Genomic DNA, 20,708 nt, shown 5'->3' on the forward strand with positions numbered 1-20,708 from the left:
CAGTATCACAATTTAAGAGAATGCAATTTTCATATTGCAAAGGCTGCGATCAAAAAAGAAAAGCAAATGAAGTGTTGTGCATCTGTCTCCCTCTCCGACGGTACAGAAGATGTGCGTGCACCAGCGACGGGTTGCCCGCAGTCGGCTCGCCAGAACAGTGTGTTGTAATTTGACATCTCCTTATGGGACGAAGCAAGCGCATATGGAACGAAACGTGCGTGATGGGGACACTTTCTCTGTGACCCCCCCCCCCCATGTTGTGTTGGTCATACTATAGAATAAGTTATTGCTTGTAATATAGAAAATAAGAAACGTAAAAAAAAAAAATCGCATTCTAAATCGCAATCACAATATTGGTCTAAAAAAATTGCAATGTGATTACTTTTCCAAATCGTTCAACCCTAGCACTAGTGTGCCGCTGCACAGTGGTTGGGAGGCAGACAGTTTTCATATTCCTCTACAGGGGAGAGGGTGAGAGCTATGATGGTTTTTGGCTTGTAAGGTCAACCTAATGATGGCCCGTTATGCTTTAAAATAATGGTTATTGAACACTTTTTGGTGGCAAACTCCATTACTGTAAATGACTCCAACAGTTTAAAATATGGTTGGAGACCATCTTTACGAGATCAATGTTCCAATACACTTATCTGTCTCATAATCCTCTGAGATTTCGATCTGCTGAGGCTGTTTGCATTTGGTTTTAGTGGTTTATTGTATCTGGTTAAGACAGAACCTGAGCCACAAAATGCTGTTGATTTCCACTGCAACCTCCTTAGGTTTTTCTTTTTGTTGTTTTTTTTTTAATATACCATAAATCTGAAATAAGTCAAGAAGAAATTCCTTGGCATAAAGCAATTACACTTGTAATTACTCGAGATGCCAATCTTAACGGGTTGAGATCTTTCTGATTTTTAATTCATGTCCAACATATTTTAATTCAAGTGAATTACTAATGTTCTCTTTTGTGAATGCATCACACATAACAGACATAGAGGGTCAATGACACGCAGATCACGTTCGGTCCCAAGGTAATAATTCTGCACAAATGTTTCTTAACTTTGCATTTTCCAATTTTTAAGTAAGATAAACTGAAAGACAAGGTTGGTGCCCAGGAGAGCGCATAATAATGACCTTTTTCTTCGGCTGAATTCCCTTAAGACACTCGTTGGACCCTTAACTGCTCTGCCCACCAGTGACACACAGGAATAAATGTGGTGGTGCAAAAATATGTTGTATGTACGTTATTTACACTTTGAAAATCAAATTAAATCAGAATCTAGACTAAATATAATTTCAAGTGTATGTAGTATTTATTTTTTATTTCAAAGGCTACACCCTGAAGTATGCCTGTTCAATGAGTTCTAGGCTTATTTTAATCTTCAAATCCAATCCAGTTCAGAGAACTTCATGGGCTCATCATGTAAGATGCAGCTAGCTACGACTAAACCGCAGGAAAATGTGGATAAACAACTGTTCATATGACACTAGGAGCCATTCTTTATTGTGCTTTATTTGGATTCCAGACAAGCGATCTAAACCAACATCAGCATTCCATCAACTAAATTGAGCATTTTGCCAAAACCCCTTGACACCGTGCCAATTTAGAACCAACACAAGTCGTGTTCTGAGCCCTAAACTATGTAATGCATGTCTCTAAATAGCATTTAAAAGAGTAAATGTATAACTTGAATATATTATTTTATTCAATTGATTATTACAACACTTGCATGCAAGAAGTCATGTTCATCATTACAATATCAAGCTCATGCATGCAGAGAGCATCAAAAGCTGATCACCTGTTTCATTTCATATAAATATATTTTTAAAAGCTACCTAAGACTGATATGCAAGTTCTTCAGGTGGCTAATGTACTTTATATGCATGCCTGCAAAAAAAAAGAAAACTTATTTTGAAATGAAATTCCCCCTTGAGTTAAGCACTATTGTTAATTCTAGTAGCGTATGCAGTTCGTATATATTTTACAATGATCGCTTTGCCAGGTAGTAAGGGAAAACTGATGTTATTTATTTTCATTATTCCTTGGTCGGTATTTGGCCATCATAAGAGAGGCCGAGTATCCAGCAGCTGTCACACTACTTTAGATGTCCTTGCCGCATTCTGGGCACAGGATGTCGTCACGTTCGGTGAGGAAGCCGCGTCCTACCAGGGACACGGAGCACTTCTTGCAGTTAAAGCAGTCATTGTGCCACTGGCGTTCTTCAAAGGAGATGTACTTGCTGCCTCCAAGACCTACCGTTAAAAAAAGACCGAATCAGGACAAACAGCCCGAGGAAAACTCCCCAAAAAACATCTTATCTTTAGTAGGAAAAAGGAAATACTACCGCTGATGGGGGTGGTGCAGGAAGCACACTTCTTGGCGTACAGGTTGCAGAAGCAGTTGAGACAGTAGGCAAAGTCGTCTCGGGAGGTGAAACGCTGGCCGGAAAGCTGCTGCTTGCAGCTGGTGCACAGGAAGCAGTCCTTGTGCCACGGCTGCTCACGGTAGGTCACCCCACCGGTGGTGATGGGCTGATGAAAGAAATGGAGAGAGAGGAAGACCATTTATATGTGTCGGCAAAGCACACACCTCCATAGAAACGTCATACAATTAGAGCCACAATAGCCCCTGGTTTCAAAGATTTTTCAGTCCAAACCTTTTTGCAGTGCACACACTGCATGGCAAACTGCTTCTCGTAGCAGGGCACACAGAAGTTGTTGGTCTCCTTGGGGATGAAACTCTTGGTGCCAATGGGCTGCTGGCATCTCTGGCAGGTGAAACAGGTCTCGTGCCAGCTGTTCCCCTTGTGCTCCATTTTCCTGGAGCCTTGGAGTCAAAAGAAAGGAATGAGCAGAGGAAGTGGTTGGTGGACCACAGTTGGAATGAGGGCCGAGATCTTAATATTACATCAGGCAAGATTGGATCATCGATACATTGTTAATGTGACAAAGTGTAATTATTCTGAAAGAATGTAAAGACGCGTTCATTTTTTGAAAATGCAGGGAAAATGTAATATTACATTTTACTTTGATGCCACGGGCTATGGTCTGGGAAGTTCAAAGCGATGCCCTGTGTGGTGGTCTTGTTTCTCCTACCTGGCATGATAGTCTTCTTGCACTCATGGCACTTGGAGGAATATTCGTTGGAATAGCACTCGGTGCAGAGCAGCTGCTCGTCCTTGGTGGAGAAGGGCTTGTCCACCAGTGAGCGCTTGCACTGGAAGCACTGGAAACATTCTTCATGCCAGTGGCGGTCCTTGTAAGACAGATCCTGCGAGAACACCACAGAGACGGGTTGGAGGAAGGCCTGGTGTGACGCAAGCCATAAGATCGGAGAGAGGGATGGCCATGCTCACCCGGGTGTTGCATCCAATGGGCTTCTTGCACTCCTCGCAGGTGTTGGAGTACAGGCTTTCGTAGCACTTCACGCAGTACGGGTTCTCCTCTCTTAGAACATACTTCTTCCCAAAAAGGGACTCCTTGCAGTAGTGGCAGTCATAGCGTTCGGTCATGTTGCCTCTGGAGCCTTCACCTGAGCGAAGGAAGTCAGTAAGAAAAAGAGCGAAAGAGAAACGGCACAATGTGTTTTATCCAATTCAGTATCAAAGTCATGCGAGTGCCACTCTCACATATCTACAGTCAGGGCTTTTTATTTTAGAAGAGTGTATAACTGTGGCACTGCTGTTGACAGATACTGTATAGAGTGTCTGCTTATTGTGTTACCTTTTTGAGACTCTGCCATTTGGCAAGAGGTTGCACCACAACTTAAGAACAGTTTCTACCCCATGGCAGCGGGGCTTACCAACAGGTCCCCTGCCCATCCTGCCCCCCACTGACTGTCTCTTTCACACACACACACACACACACACACACACACACACACACACACACACACACACATACACACACACACACACACACACACACACACACACACACACACACACTGATCGCCCACTGACTCTCTCTCACTTGCTCACACACACACACAACTGGTGCAATAATGTATGCACAATAACACTGGTGGTAAACTGTACATACTGTAATAAGTTTGTTAGCACATACTAATAATTCATATTCTAATTTATCATTTGACCTATATATCATAGGAATAAATTATGTGCATAGTATCTCATTTGTATATTTGTATATCTTTAATATCTGACTAATTCTGTTTTGTATTTTTGGTTATTTGTATATAGTTGACATTTTAATAAAAAAATAATGTTTTATCCGATTTTATTTCACAATTTTTATTCTCCCTTTACTTCCAGACCTTTAAGATTTAAATTTTTTTGGTCTGTGCTGAAGCACACCAAATCTCACCAGAAGTAATTCCTCGTAAATGTACCTGGCAGAAATAAACCGATACTGATTCAGATTCTTATGTAGAATAACTTTTGTGGCCATGCCTACTGTGAATTTCTCACAGTCCTAGCATGCGAACGGACGGACTATAGACGACATGTTCGAATAGTGTTGTCTGTTTGCCGGCGTTCATACAAAGAGACACTACCATTGGCTCAGACAGAGGATTGTACTGCTGAAATCTCCAGGTTTTCTCGACTCTAATAGCACCTTAAGAATGACCAGTATCACGGTAATCCCCAGCAGAGCCCTCACTGGTGCACATGGGCATCACAAGCAGAGTTTTATATATTTTTTTTGTATTTATCATACCGTCCCAGCTTTGCGATGCCTCACCTTGTCACAATAGAGGCCGATGAGTAAGGGAAGCTAAGTATAGCTGCTATCAGTGATCCTGGCAGAAAGACAGAAGGACTTTTGTCCCGTTGCATTCCAACACTCACCAGGCCCTACATTAGCCGAACCTCCAGCTGTCAGCACCACACCACAGTATCCCTGTTTTTTTTTTGCCTATGTATGTATGTGTGTGTGTGTGTGTGTGTGTGTGTGTGTGTGTGTGTGTGTGTGTGTGTGTGTGTGTGTGTGTGTGTGTGTGTGTGTGTGTGTGTGTGTGTGTGTGTGTGTGTGTGTGGGCTTGCGCGCATGTACACTTGCACGTGGGTGTCTGTTAGTCTGGCTGAGGAAGCTGCTGTAATACTGACAGTCTCCACCTGTTAGTGGTCCTCCCCTGTAAAGCCCCCTGGTGATCCCCAACTGGTCAGAGAGAGAGAGAGAGAGAGAGAGAGAGAGAGAGAGAGAGAGAGAGAGAGAGAGAGAGAGAGAGAGAGAGAGAGAGAGAGAGAGAGAGAGAGAGAGAGAGAGAGAGAGAGAGAGAGAGAGAGAGAGAGAGAGAGAGAGAGAGAGAGAGAGAGAGAGAGAGAGAGAGAGAGAGAGAGAGAGAGAGAGAGAGAGTCTGTGCTGTTAATGTGTGTGTGATGTTAATGTGTGTGTGATGGGAGGGTGAGCAAGATGATGCCAACATTTCACCTTAGCTCTTTTTTTCCTGTAATAACTGATTTATCAACACTACGACCATCTAAGTCATTTATAGCACTTCTCGTGTTGAATGAGAGGTATTCAGTCATCCCCGGAGCGTCCCGCCGGGCTCCCGCCGCCCTCAACCCAAATCCATCTCATTGTGCGATGCTCCTGCCGTGACTCACCTCGCCATGACACAAGGACCCGTCTGACTCCTAAAAATAAGAAAGGGCTAATCTGAAATACCTCAAATAAAACCTCCTGCTATCTAGATATGTCGGGCAGCTGTTTCTAGTTTTCCATGTGCACTTTGAAGCCGCCGGTTGGGGTGACAGCGAGCCCCGAACTGTGCCCAGGCCAGTTGGAAAGCTGGAGATTGAGTACTTATCCTTCCCAGAGTGTCAGACGCCTAAAGATAGCATGCCGGCCAGTAACGCTAAGATAAATTGGTTATATAATATAAATGAGTATTTAATGAAACTAATGTGATTCAAGGGTTTGCTTACCATTATCGTTTACTTAAAGTTGGAACTTTGCTACTGGTTCATGATCGAATCAATTTTAATGTAAGGAAGTATTCACGTTGGTGTATTTTTTTAAACCTACAAACAGGTAATATCTGCTCATCTCGTGTTAAGGTTTCAACCTCTATTTGTGACTTTTACCATAAATGCCTGAGAAACTTTTTTTAGGTGAATGTACATTACATCAGATCGGAACAATGGAAAAATCTGTGGCTGTGCCGGAGCTCCAAAAAGAAAATATATTTATATTTTTTGTCTCATTTTAGGGGACTGTACCAGTAAAGCCTTGTTTAATATCTTATTTTGCTTTGAGGGGGGCGCTTTTATTTTTTGGGGTTGGCAGTTGGGAAGGCGCGGTGACTTTGTTGACTCCCTATATGGCAGAGAATTGTATGCTTGCTCCTTCACTTCCCTATTTCTCTGCTTTGACAACAGAAAAAAAAAACAGAAATCTTAACACCTTAAAGAAGAAAGACAACGTACGTATAAGAGGGAAAGTATACGATGGCAATACTACAACATTCTGCCCTAATGATGTTTGAGGATGGCTGCTGCATGCATTCACACCATCAGAAGATGGTGAGGTAGCCCTCCGTTGCGAAAAAAATAAAAATAACTTTATTCTGTGCCTTTCTCAAACTCAAAGCTGCTATTGTGGCTGTATGATTATTCCAAGTGAATTCAATAAAAGTTCCCAAAATTCCAATATTGAAGGTTTTTCGAAATAATAAGGGTCACATGGACATATTAACAAGATAGGGCAGGGTTTGCCCATTTTTTTTTTAGGAAAAAAATAAATACAACTTAAGATCACTAAGTGGAAGGAACAGAGCTTCTCTTTCTTTTCACTTCCTGTTCAATTTCACCATGTGACATCCTGGAGACAAGCTCATAATAATAAGCATTAGGGCTTCACCACTCATTTCCCAAATTGAAGTCACATGTACGCTGCCGAATGTGTGTGCGCGTTACCTATGTTGTGGTGCATTTGCATCTCAGGCCCGTGACCTCGCACGCTGGAAATAAAATTTGGCAGAAAACCTTGTTACCGAAAACAATAACGTGACCAGGACAGATACAGGGGAGGAGCTGGTGAACACCGGACCAATAATGTAGGGTTAAGAAAAAAAATAAAATTGGTTTAGAATAACACACAGGAGGGCATACCGTGCTGAAATCTTTTGCCCGAGGAGCCAACCTTTTCGGTGACACGCCAGCTCCAAATCACCTAACCCTGGACATAACGTACGTTATGGGGCCCTTTGACCCCGGAGCCAGCTGTAAAAGAGGCCCCCCGCTGCTGTGGCACAGAGCGCCGCAAATGACAGGGCACTTATGAGAGGAAAATGGAATGCTTTTAGGGCAGACTAAAAGAAGGCGTTTAACAGGTGACAAACATAGATATTTTAGCAACGATCCACCCTCCGAATCGGACTCCCCGTGGAGATTCAGTGAGACGATGCCAGATTCCAGATGCTTTATTTTGAGTTTGAAGAATTTTTGATGACAGCTGCTTACTGATAATGTTTTGATCATATCTATAGTGCATGGAGCTGTCGCTGTCCAGTACAAACAACAGAATTTGTTGAATCCAATATTTCATCACACTATGCAAAAATTAAGAAAGCTTCACTAAAATGGAACGATACTCCTATTTAGGGTGTGCTACATATCCTTTCTCTCGCTATTTACATACTAAAGCCTAAACTGCATTTCAGGCCCAATTCCGTTTATTCTATAATTGTATTGCACATATTACAAATCTTGCAATCTTTCTGTAGAGTGATAAACCATATCAAAGGCTAAAATAGATGTCATCTCACAAAATAAATTTTCAACTCCGTCAAAGAGTTTTTTGTGAACGGGAAGAAAGGGATGACAAGATAAAAGTCACCACAATGGAAGATAATACGACTAAAAAGGGGCCAACAAGGTGTTTTGTTTTTTTCTCTCTCTGAATCAAAGACCAGATAGCAGGATTTAGTCAGCAGGGGACGCTGAGAGGTATTCCCAGGATGAGAGAGGAATAGTAATGTTGGGATGGGAGGGGAGGAGGTTAAGGAATGGAGGCCGAAAGTGGTGGTGGAAAGAGGGATCAAATGGTGCAGATGGGGGTAGGGGGTGGGTGGGGGTGGGTGGGATGTTGGGGCCAGCGGCGAGCCGCCGTGCTGCCGGAACAGAAGGAAGAGGAAGAAGAAGAAGAAGAAGGGGTGATGCTGAACCCCAAAAAAAGGGGTCGAAGGATGAGCGAGTGAGAAGACGAAGGATGGAAGGATGGATGGCGGGTGGAGACGTGAACAGAGGCCGTTCTTACCTTCCTGTGTCGGAGGTGAGTGTCTGCGCGTAGTCTGGGGCAGACTGAGAGCCGGGGCTGCGGGAGAGCCCTAGTCACTTCTGATTGGATTACTCCACCCATCGGACGCTAATTGAAAAAGTGGGAGGTTCCAGCGGAGGCGCGGAGGCGGGCCGCGGGCCATCTTTTTTGAGGTTGTCTATAAATACAGTTGCCACTATACGGAGATAACCCCACCCAGCTCCCCTTCGCTCGCCCACTCACTCCCCCTCCACCACACCAGGAGGCCCTGTGTGGCCTTTTAAGGTCACCAAATTGTGCTTCACTCGCTCTCTCACCCACTCACTCACCACTCTCTCACACACACACACACACACACACACACACACACACCCGCACAGGCGCAGGCATACCGTACACACGCATACACACGTACACACGATTCCACGAAGCCACTCTATCAGTGAGGCCTTTTATACTGCACCAAGATGCTTCACTGAAAATGTTTGGTTGAAGTGTTTTCTTTGTGTGCTCTGTGTTGTTCTCGTCTCGTCTTTCTCTGCTGCTGTGGTGACTGCGTGTTTAGTGAATTCAATAAAAGGGGACTTTTTCTGAAATTCCAATATTGATGTTTTTTCCAGATAAGTGTCACATGGACATATTTACAAGATAGGGCAGGGTTTGCCTCGTTTTTTTTAATTTTTTTTTCAAATAAAATGTAACATCACCCCAAAGCCCTATCATTGACGAAGGAGAAAATTTTGGCGCTATTTTCTGCACTTAGATTGACTTGTTCACACTCCCAGCTCTGTCCCATTCCAGCGTCTATCTCTCTCCGTCGCTCTCCGTTCCTCTCACGCTCTCCTAATCACTCCGCCCCTGTCACTTCTCGCTTTCTTTTCACTCTGCATGTGTGTGTGTGTGTGTATGTGCGTGTGTGTGTGTGTGAGAGAGAGATTTAATGCTTTCGGAAGTGTGTGTGTGTGTGTGTGTGTGTGTGTGTGTGTGTGTGTTTAGAGTGGGTTTTCCTGACCCGGTGGGGCGCTGGACACTCTCCAGTAACATGAGAGGAAATGCATCATCAGTCCTCCATGGGGATTCAAGCGCTTTATTTGTAGTTCACAGTAATCGCTTGTGTGTGTGTGTGTGCGTGTGTGTGTGTGTGTTGTGTGCCAATGTAAAAAATGGTCCATTCTAATTATCGGAGGGATTATCAAAAATCCCTCCAAGCTGCGACAAGTCAGTGTCCTACTGGCAGAAGTGATTATACCGAATGAAAACGTGTCTGTGAAACTAAAGATATGAAAGGAAGATATGCGGTGTTACAGGGAACATTGATGAAGGACAGATAACACTGATTGCTTTTTCCGAGGTTACAGATTTCTGCTTGCATTTAGTAAAACTTTTCTGGTAGCAGCACCTTAATAGTCTCCGGTCCTCAGGGGTCGACAAGCCTTTTTGCCTCTTGGGTCAAACGTGCTTCTGGAGAGTCCTCCGCGTCCCGTTGAACCACCGCCCTGGTCCGTTCCACCTGGCCCCCTCGGCCCCTGGGCCCTTCACTGCCCGTCTTTGTTCCTCCGACCCGTGGACACCGGCGTCCAGCTCAGCTGTTCGGAGCCGAGGGATAAGGTTGCAGCTGTCTGGGCACCGCCGGGCCCTGGCCACGCTAAAGCCCGGCGCTTAATGCTTCCGCAAATACTGGCCTCGTGGAAAGGTCATGTCAGACGGACTCCATCATCACCGGTGGGTGGGACCCTTAATCTTAATTCCATGGCAAAGCGATGGGGACTGGAACTCTCCCGGGGTCACCCAAGACCCCAATACGACCAGTGGAGGAAATAAAACCCCCCAAAAAACACTGGAAATGGATCCATGCTAATTATTTTCAAGAAGTCGCAGCGTCATACGGCTGGGTCTCTAGTGAGAACTTAAAACCGGCGGTGAGAGATGAGCCAGACATTTTGGGCTCGCGCTGTGGGAATAGACTACACCGAGCTTAGCGAGGGTACCCTGGCAAGCTTTCCATCAGTTGTGGTTACGGAAACAAGACATTGGTCACCACAAAGCAACCTGAGTGAATTTATTATTTTAATGCTTTCTGAAGTATGTGTGTGTGTGTGTGTGTGTGTGTGTGTTTGTGTGTGTGTGTGCGTGTGTGTGCTATACAGCAAAGTCTGATTGAACCACCGGTAGACGCATGGACTGTAATTCACTTTAGAGGTCCTACAGTCACCCTAACCTGCTTAGGCGGTCTGGGAAACACATTCTTTCTCTTAACCTCTGGAAAATTCACATCCTGCCATCAATGCGCTTCTTGTTTTTTACAGCTCCTTTATAATAAGACAACGAGTTGGAATCAAGTTAGTGCTTTTGCCGACCTCTTGTTATCAGATCCGTCGGGTCCGGATCCAGAGCGGTTCGGGCTTGATCCGGCTCCATCTCACCCTGACCCCTAAATACTGAATATAATGTGCTGTAACTGTCAAACACCTTACAGTGCAACACATAGCGCGGTACCCGCAGAAGTTGATTTTCATTGCTTTATTTGTTATGAAATAACTAAAAAAAATCTGGAACTAGATTTGAAGATATTACCATCTACATTGGTGATAATGATTGTAAATTACAAGATGAGAAAAACAAAAGTAAAAGTGACTGTTTTCCCCCTTTATTCACAATAATTGTATCCCATGAGTGTGATTAGTCACTAGTTTATCTTTAGACTGAAGTCTTTGAAGATTGTCTTCTAAGTAGTTTTCTTACGGAATGAATTTTCTTTTTATTTCGGGGGGGGGGGGGGGTATAACAATGAATTGATGATGACAGTAAAATGGAACCTCTCCTCTCCCTCCTCTCCGTTCTTTATCGTCCTGGTAGCATAGCAGTTAAGTGATGGCGGTCTATTTATGAGTGAGCAAAGCCTCAGTTATTCAACCCGGTGTTGTGTTCCAGACTTTAAATCCCAATGACCATTGGTAGGATGTTTCAAGGCCTGCAGTCGCCGGGGAGCTTTTTTAGACTTTCGATTTGCCGGAACAACCTACCTTCAGTTGCCCGTTTGTGATGAAGCGCACAAAACTGTGTTTTTTATCTGCCTCGCTTTATTTAGTCACGGGTTTGGTTATCTGTCTACTCTTTGTGTTTGCCGTGTGTCTCTGCTGTTAGATTAGATTGCCCGAATAAAAGTATTTTATGTTCAGCATTTATATATTCTTGGCAAAGCGTATTCTTAGAATATCCTCCTTTTGGCCGTGAGACCTTTGGGACTGTCGAATAATGGGAGAAGACATACACACAATATGAAGCGGATGGAGGCCTGTCAGGCTTAAAATTAGTGAATGGGCTTTGTTTTTCATCGGCCTTCTTGTCCTAATAAAATAAGGAAGTTTCCCCCACCCCCCACAAGTCAGATTTATTTTAGAAAAAAAGAAAACTAATCCAATCACCGGATTATTTTTGTCTCGCTGGCGTCCGCGATCGTTACGGCGACCAGATGATGCTCCTGCTACAGTATTGAGCTTTTTTTGGAGGGAGAACGGACAGAGAGGGTTTCTCTGTCCCCATCCATGTCAGTCCTGCTCACTCCGTCTGCTAAACAGCGAGGACAGCTTCTGGAACGGCACCTTGGCAGCTGGGAACCAGACCTGGAGCCCCCGACATCCCCCCCCGTTTCCGAGGGCCGAACCAGGGGAAGCTGTAGGGCCAGTGCGCCGGCCCCGTTCTCCTCCTTGTTCTACATTATGATTGCCATTGCCTTATTTGTCTGCTTTTGTTGTGTCAATAAGTCAAGATTCAAGATTCAAGATTCAAGATTTTTATTTGTCACATACATATACATACTTCCATACATATATGCAGTGAAATGTAATGCAACGCACCCGGTGATAGCACACAATAAGTCCTAGGAAAAAGTACAAAAATAAAATAAAATAAAAAGTAGAAAATTCCTTTCTAAACCTTTCTAATTCCTTTCTCACACATATTCCTGTTTTGCCTCAGAGCACCTTGGAGCTAAACTCGACTAACTAGTCCAAGTTACTGAGTTTTTTTTAAACATTTCTCGTTACAGTAATTAAAATTATATTTGATTCGTGTCTTGGCTACATTTTCAATTATTATTTTGTTACCGGAACTGGAAAATTAAAAAGACAAAATATATTATATATTTTTTTCTAAAACATTTACAATTGTTTTCTATATTTTATACGATTCTCGTATATGCAATATATAAATGTATATGTAATGTATTGTAAACAAAAACAATTAAAAAAAACATTATAATTTAGATGCTTTGATGGTGATATTGCAATTTATGGTGACGACGAAGAGGTATTTATGGTATGGAGAGTATTTTGCACACATTTTATATCTACATAATGCTAAATGTGTCATAATAGCAATCTTTTCAAACATCAAACATTTTATAGAACAATAGGCTAAAGTGTATGACGTCATAGAAGCTACAACTGTATAAGCTATGAGGGAATCCTGAGGGAAGGCGAGAATCTGTGGTCCTTAAGATAGATGGCATAACAGCCATCGTGAGGAAGTCACCACTTCATGATGTATATCCTCACTTAGGGCCGGGCATATTTAATAAAGGGCGCCTTGGTGCCAAAATAAACCTTTCTCAATACAGTCGCACTAGCTGTCGCACACAGACTCCCATCTGTCACTAATTGGAGTGATTTGAGGAAGATCGTGCCAATGGAAGACGTCCTAGTTATTGAAGCGTCCTAGTTATTGAAGCGTGGTATGTCTAGTGTTGACAAGTGTGTTTAAACCCTCATTAATAAGTCTAACCATCGAGGAGGAGGAGGAGTGATGAATGTGACCTGTTCATCCAATTATGCAGTCATTTTAACTGCATTTATATTAAGCACTGGACCAGGATCCCTCATGGCACAGTGATGACATAGTGCAGCTTGCGGTCTTAAAGTGGACAATTGTTTCCTAAAATGAGGCACAGCGTCATCTTATCGGGAAAAAAAGTAGAACTTTAAATCCAAATCAGACCTTAATCTACTTTGGATGCATATACTTCTGTCTACTCAAAACAATTGCTTTGATTTTTTCTGACTGCCTGGAAATGTTGATATCAAAGGCCTAATTGAATTTTCTTTCTTTTTTTTTTTTTTTAAGTAATCGAGCCAAACATTGGTCAATTTCATTCCCAAGTCCTGGTGTACAGTATATATTAAAAAAAAAGCAGATTGTCTGTCAATCAAAAAGCCTGAGCTCTCATCATGGCCCCCGAAAAAAAACAGTAAAGCTTGTACATCTCAAAAGGTTATGTTCACATAGCACGTACAATTAATTTTAACACAAGAGGGAATGAGGAAATGCTGTGTAAATCAGATTTAATCTGTATACCCAGTGTCTCAAACCGATTGACAATGTGCTACTGATAGGAACATTTAATGGTTATAATTTCTATCCCATTCTAAGGACAATAAAAATGTCTTGTTGAATATATATTGTTATTGTTATTGTGGGAATCTTCAACCATGAACCCGAGAGGCGTGAAAGAAAATGAGAAGTGTAGTAATATAGAACGACTGCATGAGGGCGCCCTGAGACAAGGTACATATCTTTAAGGGTAGACCTTAGTGTTGCAGCTTGGTTTCAATGTAATCCTGATTGTGTGTGATTTTTTGGGGGGTGGTATTTTCTTCAGTTATATGGGTTATTCTGTAAATGTTTTTTTCTGCTATGGCAACATTTTTTAAATGGTGAGAATTTTTTTGTGTCATTCTGGATTTGGTTTCCTTATAATATTCACTGAACATCCATTTGTTTAGCTCTCAATAAGTATTTAAAAGCCAAAGATTGTAAAGTTTAGGCCTATTTCAAGTGTGTAACCTGTGTAATCTCAAAGTGTTGTGTTACTTTCGAGTTGCTTGGTAAATATTACCTACACTCATAAAACGTCTCTCCAATGTAACGGGTTACATTAACTGTTAAATATTAAACTCTACCATGTGGCCTCTCAAGGCCACTCCTTCTCTCCAGGCCTTAACCTGCTGGAGACAGAATGAGTCCAGTGCAATATTCACTTTTCCTTAAAGAAGCTGTCAGCAAGACATGTAATATATGTGATTTGATCTTTTTTTATTCCTCAAAAGAAATGGCCATTTTGTTAATGGGCTGATCTTCATCATGATCTGCTGTTTTCAGTGTATTCACAACCTTGAAGTGTGGTGCGGTGTACATGCAACATAAGTATATAAGAATATATAATGTGCCTTGGGGTTTCTGTAGTTCCTAGTTCCTAATTGAACCATTGTTTTGGCTCAGAACATTAAACAAATCGTAGTTGCACATGGAGTGGGTCAAAGTCCAAATCACTATTTTATATATATATATATATATATATATATATATATATATATGGATTTAAGAAAGTCCAAATATTGATTTGGACTTTGACCCATATGTCTGGGGTGTTTTATTAAGCCTCAAATTAAAATGTTAAAGTTACTACTTCAGTCAGCACTGAAGTAGTGGGAAATATAAGTACATTTATGGTGGAACTCATATAAATCTGAGAGAATGAAAAGAGTGTGTTAACATATCCAAACATACAAAGAAGATATACGTACAACTGGATTGCCAATATAAAAAAAGTAAAATAATTAAAAATGATTTTGTTGATGTTGATTGCCGAATTAAGAAAGATATGTGCATCGAAATGGCTGCAATGTAAATACAAATATATCGGTGTGTTCAAATAAAATTCTAATGTGTCACAGAAATTGATTTTGACATTATTATTGTTGTTATTATTATTATTATTATTATTATTATTAGTAGTAGTAGTAGTAGTAGTAGTAGTAGTAGTAGAAGTAGAAGTAGTAGTATTAGTATCATTATTTGTGTTATTATTATGATGATGATGATGATGATGATTGTTATTATTATTATTATTATTATTGTTATTATTATTATCATTTTATGTATTTATTTTTTTTATGTGTATTTACTATTATTATAACCCATGTCATTATTATCCATTTATTTTATTTGAATTTGTAATCTATTTTATTGTCATATTTGACGAGCTGCTCCTGCAGGAGGTCCTGTAGCAGCGCCGGCGTGGTGGTGACGTCACCAGGCGGATGAGCGTCCGCACCGTGCTGAAGGCGTCGACAGCTCCGGTAGAATACCCTCGATTTTGCGCTTTCTCTTCTTTTCTTTTTGTACAACCAAAGTACGTCGAAACATAATGATATGAGGATCTGATGTCCGTTCGGCCGGTCCATTGCGGGCTTTACTTCACTGTTTTGTGGAAGCGTTGGCCACTCGGCGTGGTAGTGGGAGTGACTGGAGTGAACACCAAGGTAAGACTAAAACAAAAAACCTAAAAAAAAAACAACTGAGAAGTGAACTGACAAAACACACTGCTTCTCAGCCATGAAGTAGAATCTCACTCAACCCACAGTTTGTTTTTTGTTTTGTTTGTTTGTTTGTTTGTTTGTTTTTAAGTTTTGGGACCAAAATGGAAGCTTCTCGAGTCTCACTTTCGGACTCATTGTCCACTCGTGTTTTCAGGCGCTCGGCTGCCCACGCCGCTCCACCCTCCGAGCGGCTCTACTCTTGTACTAACTTCACTTTTTATACCTGTTTTTATACCTGTTATTCTTCATTGACTCAGCTCGCGGTGTCTTACAGAAAGGATCACACAAACATGTCTGTCAGCTAGTACCACGGATCCGTCATTCTCAACCCTCGTGTCAAGAACCCACGATTTTAGTCTTAGACGGCGTTTTTATTATTGTGTTATTTGATTTAGTCCAAACCGCCATACCTGTCTGCACTATAGTTCGGGAGTTAGCAGTGGAACTCTGATTTAAAGTCATTATTATACATTCATCTACAACGTGTTGTTAATGTAATGATGGTGAAGTTTAACCTTTGATCATTTTGCTGGGGACCCCCTGGAACTTCTCTAAGTACCCCTGGGAGGGCCCAGACCTTAGTTTGAGAACCTATCTTCATATTATCTATATGTAGAGATGTGATTTTGATTATTTCAAACGACCAGGAATACCACAATACTGTATGTCTTTGAAAATAAGCTATGTAGCTGGATTGCAGAGGGAAAACCATGACTTTTCATTCACTTTTGAATTCGAAATATGACACAATTGTCAATGGATATTGTCCCTAGGGATGTCGTTTATCACCGTTTCTGATACGGTGCAGGTATGGTGCGGCACCACACCTCTCTTTTCTATCACACCCTCCATAGCGCCACGGTTTCTAGGACAAGGTTCGCGTATGACAGGTATGTGGAATGCACACCTATGCTGTGGCATTCAGCTCCACAGAGGCCTGTTGAGTTTCCTCAAGGTAGTCTTTAGCACACGGGATCAATATATTTCGCACATAAAACCAAGGCCAAATTGCTCTCTTTGGATATCATTTAACGCGAGCAAAGGCATGCATTGCAATATTAATTTTTAACTAGTCTATCACAAAGTACACTCCATCCCTTCACATCGACTGTCAGTTTGTACGTTCACCAATCTTGGCCACACCTTTTGCATGGCTGTCATTGACGTCTTGAGGTACAAAAAAGTCAGTATGTATGAGTTTGAAGCTTTATATCAAACTGCCTCTTCATTGTTGATCATGGATGGCAAAAACTGTCTTTGGGAACTGCATGGCGCAGTTCGAACTTGCCTTGGGACAATCTGGAGCACTGCATAATTCCAACACTCCCGTTTGGAATTAGTGTCAAAATAATTATTCTGGGTGCGTGGAAGTCGGAATGTTTCTTTCTGCGATCTGTCCCTGCCTCAGGAAGCTCTAATCTTTCCCGGAGACGGGGAGAAATGCACGTTAGACCGTGCACAGATGGACAGTGGGGCGACATGGAGAGATGAAGGGCAGCACTGAGGGAGGTGGAGGAAGGGAGGGAGGCAAAGGCTGTCCTATTGTCATTGTAATTATATCTCTCTAATAATCTGCAATCTGGGGCATGGAAGCCATTAGACTGGCTCAATGAATGCAGTAATGATAGGAAACCTCAATATTATGATCCATGACCTGGGTCAAGACAGAGGATTTGTGCTGCCATTGAAAAGATGCGGCACAGTGACTGTTAAACAGTCGATTTTTGTCCTTTTGCTTTGTGTTTGTAGAAGCCCTATATCATAATAGTATAGCATCACTTGACAGCAGCCCTTGTGTCCTATGTTTCCTCTGGAGTGTTTTGTAGATGTGGTGTGTTATGATCTTGGGTCCATCCATTTCTTTCTTTTTATCCATTGTTTACGGATATTATTTGTTATTTGAGAAATAACACAGTCCGAATAGTGTACAGGAGATCATGACAAATTAATTAACCCAGTTGAATATCTATTTGTGAGAAATAGGTTTATGAAAGTCAAGAAAATGACTTGTAACATTTCATAGGAAAACACTGAATTGCTATAAAAAGCTTGGTTCCTATAAACATTGAAACCACACATTGAAAAGTTTTTCTATACCCTTCAATTTAACCTGAATCAAGTCTGCATCGTGGCACTTTTGTGAAATATTAAAATAACGCTTAGCTTGTTTGGTTTCAGAGAGATTTTGCATTTTGTGTACCATTATTTTTTTTTTCTTGTATGATTTTTTTCCCCAGTGCTCTTCGATACGGGTTTGTTGGTATTAAATGATGGTTTCTTCATCTTTCTCTCTCCCGTAACCCACCCCCCATTACCACACCCCACACACAAACACACACACACACAAAAACAACTGAACTGACAGTCTGTTGTCTCCTCTGTCTTTGTGCTGCCAATGGGCGCCAGGCCTAATCCTGATCTGGGATGCTGAGGTGTGTGTGTGTGTGTGTGTGTGTGTGTGTGTGTGTGTGTGTGTGTGTGTGTGTGTGTGTGTGTGTGTGTGTGTGTGTGTGTTCCCTTCTGTTCTCTATAGCTGCTTTCACACACGCACTGCAACCCTGAAATTATTCGGACATTACCCGAGCTGTATATGTGAACGCAAATGTCTGAATCATTTGGACAGGACTTTACCCCTGATATTTCTATTGCATAGCCCAATTTAATTCAATGAATCCAGCCATTCACACTAGTCCAGATTTGCAGGTGGCCTAAACCTTTAATAACCACCCTGATCAACACACGAGACTAGGATGATGTATTTCCCTATATATTTTTTATTTCATAAACAGAACAATTGTATGTGAACGAAGGCCTACGGCAATCCAGTGCAAATGAATAATCCATCCAGTTACATGTAACACTGTGTAAAGCAACAAGTGTAAAAATAAAAAAATAGGATTAACAATTTAAAAAAAATAGGTCAGATAAATGAAGAATAACACATAATTTGAATCCCATGGCTTTGTTTTGTAAATTTTCCCCACTTTTTTAAATGTACATAGTTAATCATGAATATTTTATGGTAATAAAAACTTGTATTTATGTAAATTACCTCGCATGGCCCACCTGCAGTACCTTCACGGCCCACCAGGGGGGTGAGGCTCAAACTTTGGGGAAAAACTGACATAGACTATAGGTGTGAAAGAGTGAATATGAAACCCTCTAAAGGCTCAGACCAAGAGAGTAGTCAGAAGAGGGTTTCTTTGGGGATTGTAGACTCCGCCCCGAAAATACACGCGATGACCGGCGCGTCAGATAAAAGCGGCCATTAATTCACAAGTGCTCATTAAATAGTAATTACGGCTCAGTGGCTCTCTCACACTATCGCTTAGTGTACATGCCTGGGTTTATGTTACGCAGCACAAGACTTGTCCAGTGAGATGGAGGGAAATCCAACACCTTCTGAGAGGGAGAGTGAAAACTGTAGAGCTCAGACTTCTCTGCATAAACTTGGGCACATTTATCACTGAGTGGAGACATAGGTGGCCTATTGGTTCAGGAATTAATTTATCCTTATGTTTTTTTTTATCCCCCCATAGGAGAGTTTAGTTAAAACAATAACCACATAGGACAGAATCACAGGAGTTTGTTGGACAATCAAACAACCATTGTTTCAAACTTGCTCAGGGTAAAGCATCTTTTTTTGTTTGGTATCTAAATTGGCCACTAAACCCTACAGTACGATTTTCAACCTTTTTAATTTGACTTTTTCAAGGAACCATATTTTTAGTTGCTTATGTTGCTTGTAGACATGATTTATTTGATGATTTATTATTCTGGAGAGTCTTCCAATGTTTGGACAATGCCAGAAATACTTTTAATACTATTTTCTAATTATGAATGTTATTATATTAAATATTGTCCATTGGGGCGGGGGGGTTTGGTTGGTCTTGGTTTCTTCCAGAACCAAGACCACTTAATCTAGTCTCCCGATGAAAGAGTTCTCATCTAAATATTATTATACATTAAGTGAACCCAAATCATCATCTTCTATGATCTCTGCTCGTATTTTATAATCTGTTTTTTAAGCTTTAGATTACTTTTATTTATTTTGGACTTAATAACCGTGAGAAACCACCAGACCACTTGCACACACGCAGCTTCTGTAAATCACAAACTGAGTACAGCGGTTGTTTCATTTATTTATTTTTATTTAATTTTTTATTTATCACAGGTTTTTTTTTTGTGTGGGCATTGGCAAGGCCTTCATGCTCTAAATGATTCAATTAAGTGGACAATTTCGCCTTTGGCCCTGCTGACACAACAGAGACAGAGCTACTTCTGCAACTACGTGCCCTGACACTTAGCAGAGCCGCCGTTATCGTGTGCAGAACACAAGGGCTTTTTATCTCTTCTGAACAGTATGTTATGTTTTCCTAGTCCCTCCTCTGCGGACAACGACACCCGTGTGCATCTCTCCGAGCTTCAGATTAATTAAAACACACCCATGAGATGAGCAGCAGTGCTTGTAGTTCACAATATAAAAAAATAAAATAAAATCTTCAGGCTCTTCTCTAGTAAGAGCTGCGCAATATTATGTTTGATAAGTCCTTACATTATCTGCACTTCGGAGTGTTCCAAGTGCTTGAATGTGTTTCCGTAATGACCTTGCGATTGAAGTTGATGCCTTGTGCTGTAAAATGCCATCTTTCATAGCCTGTATGATCCAGCAACCGTACTACTAGGGTGCTTTCACATCTACCTCATTTAGTGCACATCAACAGAGCCTTTTTATTAACTTCACGCTGACCTGTTTGAAAGGTGTGACCACGCACCTGCACTCAGGTCTGCACTCTACATTATAACGCTGCCGCTACCAAGTCATTCGTGTTCCGGTTCAATGTCGTTATGAGCAGAGTTCTACAATATTCTGCACTAAAAAAGCTGTTATTCAGACCAAGTAAAGGAAATGAAGGCTGTGAATTCTTGGTAAAGGGACTAGTGAATGGGATATGTGAAGACTACATGAACTAGAGAAAACACAAAACAATTTAGAAACTTTTAAGCCATTCAGCGAGAAGTTGAGGGAGAGGCGATTTGGACGAACTGTGGGACAATATCAGATAAAAGTATAGAAACTACACAAACAATATTATGTGTAAATGAATACAA

The 20,708-nt window shown here is 41.5% G+C and overlaps 2 protein-coding genes across 2 annotated transcripts in view; one reads left to right on the forward strand and one right to left on the reverse strand.

The window, feature by feature from the left end:
* Positions 1–1,490: 1,490 nt before the first annotated feature.
* fhl2a (four and a half LIM domains 2a) lies at positions 1,491–8,342 on the reverse strand. The gene is made up of 6 exons (XM_080019693.1): positions 8,221–8,342; positions 3,354–3,529; positions 3,094–3,268; positions 2,655–2,824; positions 2,343–2,529; positions 1,491–2,250 (listed from the first exon to the last, which is right to left on the reverse strand). Exons 2-6 carry the CDS (start codon positions 3,507–3,509, stop codon positions 2,099–2,101), a joined length of 840 nt encoding a protein of 279 aa, XP_079875819.1. The 5' UTR covers positions 3,510–3,529; positions 8,221–8,342; the 3' UTR covers positions 1,491–2,098.
* A 7,031-nt stretch (positions 8,343–15,373) lies between these two features.
* nck2a (NCK adaptor protein 2a) overlaps positions 15,374–20,708 on the forward strand; it is a 32,204-nt gene continuing 26,869 nt past the window's right edge. The window contains exon 1 of the mRNA XM_080018642.1: positions 15,374–15,539. The gene's annotated coding sequence lies outside the window, so the exon portion shown is untranslated. The remainder of the gene's footprint in view (positions 15,540–20,708) is intronic.

Source organism: Zeus faber (genome assembly GCF_960531495.2).
Source record: "Zeus faber genome assembly, chromosome: 18".
In the NCBI taxonomy this organism is placed as follows: Eukaryota; Metazoa; Chordata; class Actinopteri; order Zeiformes; family Zeidae; genus Zeus; species Zeus faber.